Consider the following 5412-nt stretch of genomic DNA (forward strand, 5'->3'; position numbering starts at 1 on the left):
GAAAGGAAGTTTGGCCATATAGATTTATATCGTGCTAATTGGAAACATGTCCGAGCTGTGTGTACCTTGATGGTGGTTTCTGGCAGATTTAGAGCAGCCGCCAGTTCACATCTCCGGGGCCTGGACACGTAGTTCTCCCGGTAAAACTCCTTCTCCAGTCGGGCGATCTGCTCGCGGGTGAAGGCGGTGCGGTAGCGGCGCATCTGGTCGCTGGCGCTGCAGGCCAGCGAGCCCTGGGAGCCGCCGCTGCCTCCGCCGCCCTTGGGGTGCTCCCCGCCGCTGCTGGGGCTGCCGGCCAGCGCCTCGGAGCACGGCCCTGCGCGGGGGACCCGGAGCAGAGACACACGCGTGACACACGCTCGCAGGCAGGCGGGCACCAAGCCGTGCCCCCGCCCGCCTCCCCATCGATTTCCCCCCACACACCTTGCCTTTCCTCCGCCGCTCCCCAGGGGCTGAGGATGCTGTGGCAGATGAGCAAGAGGTGGGTGGAAGAAGAGGGTGCAGCAAAGGGAAAGGGGTTAGCCGGTGTGCCTCCACTCGGCTGGAAGGTAACCCCCGCCAGCCACACGCACACACCCGCACACACCCGCACACAGCGCCCTGGGAGCGCCTGCTCGGGCGCCCCGCTCCCTTCCCGCATTGCGAGGCCGGCGGCCGCCGCAGCATCCCCGGCCCTGCGCAGCGCGGGCGCGCAGGTGCGCCCGGGCCGCGGGGCTCCGCAGCCCCTTCCTGCAGCCGGGGGAGGGGAGGCAAGCGGGGCGCAGGCTCCCTGCTCCCTCCAGGGGGAGGTCAGGCCGCGGGGACTCCCCCCTCAGCCGCCGAAGCCAAGGATGGGATATTCCCAGGGAGCCTGTGGGGGAAGAGAGACAGCAGACAGCGCTGTCCGTGCTTCCCGGTTCCTCTTTTGAGTGATGGAGGGGGGAGAAGGGTGTTATTTAGGGGTCTAGGGGGGAGCTCTGCCCGGCTGCTAAGGTGGGAATACGAGTGGGGGCAGGGGGGTAGGGGGATGGCCTCTGCGTTTGCTTTCAAATGCAACTCTCCCTCATTGTGCCCGAGACCAAAGGCAATTAATTCATTGGGACCATTTCCGAGCTGGCGCCACCGAGACATAGAAGTGACAAGGTAATTTGGATCTCTCCTCTTTTTTTTCTTTCTTTTTTTTTTTTTTTTTTTTTTTCTTTCTTTCTTTTTTTTTCTTTTTTTTTTAACCCAACTTGCAAACAAGGACCTCGCTGTTGCATTTTGGGCAGGCAGGAGTCGGCGAGCAATTTTACGGTCTTTATGGCCGCTTCCGCACTCGCCCGGGCACATTTCACCCTGCAAAACCACAAACAGCTCTCGGCCAGAAAAACCGTTTGATCTTGCTCCCCCCCACCCCCCTCCGCCGCCTCTTTCACAGAGAAAACCCCGCCGGTAGGGAGGATCGGAAGGTATTTCCTGGGGCATGCACTGTCCAGGGAATGGGAAAGAATAAAAAAATTAAAAAGAGATCAGGGCGGGAGGGGGTGTGGGTAGTGGTCTAGGCCAAGGGGGGTCCTACAGGGCAAGCTGCAGACCTGATGCACACACGCTGGGAAGCCTGACTCCCCTCCAGGGACGCGGGGGCTGCCTGGTGACACGTCTCTGACTCCCAGACAAGCCTCCCCATTGCTGGGAGCTGAGGGGCCGAAAAATCAAGCAGGAAACGAAATTAGCCCCCCCTAACCCCGACTTCACTGCCTCCTTCTCAGCTGAAGTGGGGAAGACTCCCGGGAGCAGACCCCCCYGCCCCCGAGTGCTGGCACCCGAGTCCGGGAGGGAGGAGGGGGCTCAAGGCATGGGAAGGAGTTGGGTACCTTTGCTGTGCTGGTACTCGGCGCTCCCCGTGGCGCAGTCCGGGGTGCAGCTCACCTCGATTTCCTCATAGAAATCCGACTCGGTGTCCGAGCTGCTCTGCTGCCCTTTGCTGGAGGGGGGTTCCGGGGCGGGGGGCTGCTGTCCGGCCGAGAGCAGTGCTGCCGCCGCCGAGCGGCTCTCCGCCACCGTCCCTGTCCCTGGCAGCACCTCGACCTCCTCTTCTTCTTCGCCTCCGCCACCTCCTCCTCCTCCTCCTCCTCTCTCCCGGGACGACAAGGGGCCAGGTCTGGGGCTGAGGCAGTTCCGATGGATCATCTTTTCCTGTGGCTCTTGAGCGGGGCTCCCCACTGCTTCGGACAAATTAGGCACCCTCTTGCCAACTAGAGCGCCAAGTTGTGTCCCTTCCAGAAACATCACCATCTCCTTCCTGGTTTCCATTGTGGCTTTGCTTAAGGGAGGGGGGAAAAAAATCCCGAAGTCTTCCCCCCCCCTCCCTCCCACTCCCGCCCCAGCCTTGTGCAAACCCAGCAGCCCTCTCCTGCCAAAGCAGAGGAGCAGGCGGTGAGATAGGGTGACCTTGTGATGCGAGCGCTACACTGTGCTGTGCTGCTCTGGGAGGGATCACCATTGCCCTCTTCTTTCTAAGCTGTCATCCTCAATGGTGCAGTCGTCATTACAGTACCACCGGTGACGCCACACATTGATTGCCAGTGGATAAATAGAAACGTCTGCCATGGGGAAGATGAAAGGAAGAGCCGGAGCTAATGGGCTAAATGCGTGATGCACCAGGTGTAGGAGCCCGAGATGGAGAGGGAAGTGTGAAAAAGAAATGCATATGGAGTTGAGCTGCAAAGAGGTTGTAATATGCGGATAGAGTTCCGCAGTGGGAAGCCTTGCTTGACAATTAAGTAGCCTTTTGATTGCTTTAAGGCACAACCTTGATGTAAAATTGAGGCGAAGATCCCTAGCTGCATCTTGGAAGTGAGAAGATACTTGCTCAAGCCTGTTCCCTCGATGCATTATTTATTGCTGGCAATCAGCTTCCGCATAACTGCATATATAAGGCTTTAAGAATTATTTGCAAACTTGAGGATAAGGAAATGAGCAGCTGCCTTTGAATGTAGAAATAGCCTTAACTTTTTGTTCTGGTTCTGTATCGGTTCCTATTCGTACAATTGTTATTTGTTTTATATTGATTAAAACGTTTGGTTACAATTTGGAATCGCGGTTACTTATTGCGTTCTACAACTGAAAAGATAATGCTACTTCACTTTTCGTAACTGTAGATGTTCCGACTATCCGCTGCTTATCATTTACTGTTATCTCTTCCTTCACAGTTTCCATTTGTTGGATGATTTTTGCGTTTTAAGGTTTTTCTGTTTCTTTCCCTTTCTTCATTGTAATTAATTGTTTTGCATAAAATATTATCTGCTTTCAGGAGGAGAAAAACTGCCAGAAGAAGGTCTGCTAATAATTCAGACTCAGAGAAATTCAAGTTATCAAGGCCACAGCTTATGCCAACTAGCAGATGTTGTTAAAATAGAAATGACAAGGGCAACCATTTGGACAGCACTTGTCTGAAAATAAGGGACCTTATAGCGTAAATATAGCCCCACATGTAGTCTCTTAGATGTATTTTTAGTACGGGAAGTGTCTCATCTATATTTAATATTGACTCAAACGTGTAATGTCATTTTCACCATCTGTCGTAACTAGATTGTTCTAAATTTTTTCTACGAGTGTTATTGGCTAGTCAGGTTACAGAAAACATTCAACCAATTACATTTCCGACCCGGTAAGGAATTTACTGGCATATTTGAGGTGACGTTGCTTTGGTGGGGAGCAGGCAGCGCAATAGGAAACACGCTGGGATTTTCTTTAGAGCCCTACGAGCAAGCCGCAGTTTGAGGACGGTCACGATGCAGGGAAACAAGTAAATAGACAGACAAACAGGCTTCCTGCTGCGCTCGGTGCAGGGATAAAATGGTGTTCCCAACAAAACGCATAATTTCGGGGCGGGGGGGGGGACAAAATCGGAATTTTTGCAGGGCTACCGCCACAACTCTCGCTCTCTCCGCGTAGATATGCATGCCTGTTTACAGACACACACACACACACCCCGTGCGCAAGCACGCCGAGGGCGCCGAGGGACTGCGCGGCTTTTCATCACACGTGTGGGGTGCGCGCTGCACGGAAGCTTGCTTGTTTCCCGAAAACTCACTGCTGAATTCCCTTCCCTTCCTTTCCCGCGCCAGCCCTGCGCCCCTGCCCTTCCCGCCCTGGGCGAGGATGCGCCGCCGCCCTGCCGCTGCCGCGCTCCGCTCCTCGGGCGGGGCGAGCCGCTGCCCCGGGGGCCGTGCGGAGCGGCGCCGCGGGCAGCCCGGGAGGCCTCCCTGCGCTGGGGGCGGAGGGCAGGATCAGGCCCGGCTGCTGGGCGGGTGCATGGACGGGGTAAGGCGGGCAGCGGCCCGGCGGCGCGGCCGCGGCCGCGGCGCGGATAGGCGAGGCGGGGGTCGGCACCGGGCTGTGCCCGCGGCCCGCTGCGCTTTGCCGGGGGTCGGCTGCTTGTCCCGCCGGCGGTGAAGGTTTGGCCTCCCCCGAGGCCCGCTACAGCCTGAGCTCCAAGGGGGAACTCACCTCCAGGCTCCCCCGCTTCCTCGGCAAGGTAGCCACGTCGCAGGGGACTGGCTGTGGCGGAGCATTTGGAGGATTTTTGGTTTGGGTTTTTTTTTCCCTCCATCTCTACGACTTTTGWGGCGGCAAGGAGAAAGATTTCCTCCGCAAGCGTGGCACAGATACGTCTCTTTCCAAATAAACCAGTAACCGGGGGCTGAATTCGGAATACGAAGGCACGCTCCCGGAGCAGGCTAGGAGCAAGGCTGCAGGGAAGTTTGTGGGAAATTCTTCCTTGCAGATGGAACCCCTGAAGATGATTCCTTTGCACTGTGCTAGCCGATCCCCACCAGCTTTATCATTTTCGTTTACGAGCCGCTACTCCCTCCTTCCTCTCCCCTTTCTTAATCCCTTCCCACCAGGATCTCACCCTTCATATACCTCGACTTGGAGGTTTTGTTTAAAAGACGATGCCATTGTCACGGACGGTCTGACTCAGCCTGCAGCAATACGGACTGGGATRCACACACATGCAAACAGGCAGACAGACAGAAACACACACGCACACAAATACACAGTACACACAGTTACTTGCCAAGAGTAAACACAGAGAGTGAAGGGCCTGAGTGGAAAAMACTGTTAAACTCAAAGAAAGTTTTGGTGTCGATTTAGATGAGAATAGTATACAGGATCTTACACTGCATTTATTTTACATTCTCTAGTAAGTCGAAATATCAYGGTGAATAACCCGTTTTACGTCGACAACGCTGTGATAAAGCAAATGTCTGCGATGAGCCCCCGTCCTTCTCCCTCCCTGGCGTGGACGGGAGGTTGGATTCGCAGGGAATGCAGGGACCGGCTCTCTGCTCTCTGTCTAGTGTTTCCCACAGATCTGTCAAGTCCGATTTGGAAGGAGACTCCCTCATTTGGGATTAATTTCCAAGCAGATTGGAAAGTGTATCT

General features: G+C 55.6%; 1 protein-coding gene across 1 annotated transcript in view; it reads right to left on the reverse strand.

Annotated features, from left to right (window-relative positions):
* EVX1 (even-skipped homeobox 1) overlaps positions 1–2432 on the reverse strand; it is a 4255-nt gene extending 1823 nt beyond the window's left edge. Inside the window, exons 1-2 of the mRNA XM_085307631.1 lie at positions 1836–2432; positions 66–316 (exon numbers count right to left, since the gene is read on the reverse strand). Of these exons, the coding sequence (XP_085163757.1) occupies positions 66–316; positions 1836–2274 (690 nt within the window). The 5' untranslated portion in view covers positions 2275–2432. The remainder of the gene's footprint in view (positions 1–65; positions 317–1835) is intronic.
* Positions 2433–5412: the final 2980 nt, after the last annotated feature.

Source organism: Rhea americana, unplaced genomic scaffold (assembly GCF_003343005.1).
Source record: "Rhea americana isolate MKP2758 unplaced genomic scaffold, rheAme1 scaffold_26, whole genome shotgun sequence".
In the NCBI taxonomy this organism is placed as follows: Eukaryota; Metazoa; Chordata; class Aves; order Rheiformes; family Rheidae; genus Rhea; species Rhea americana.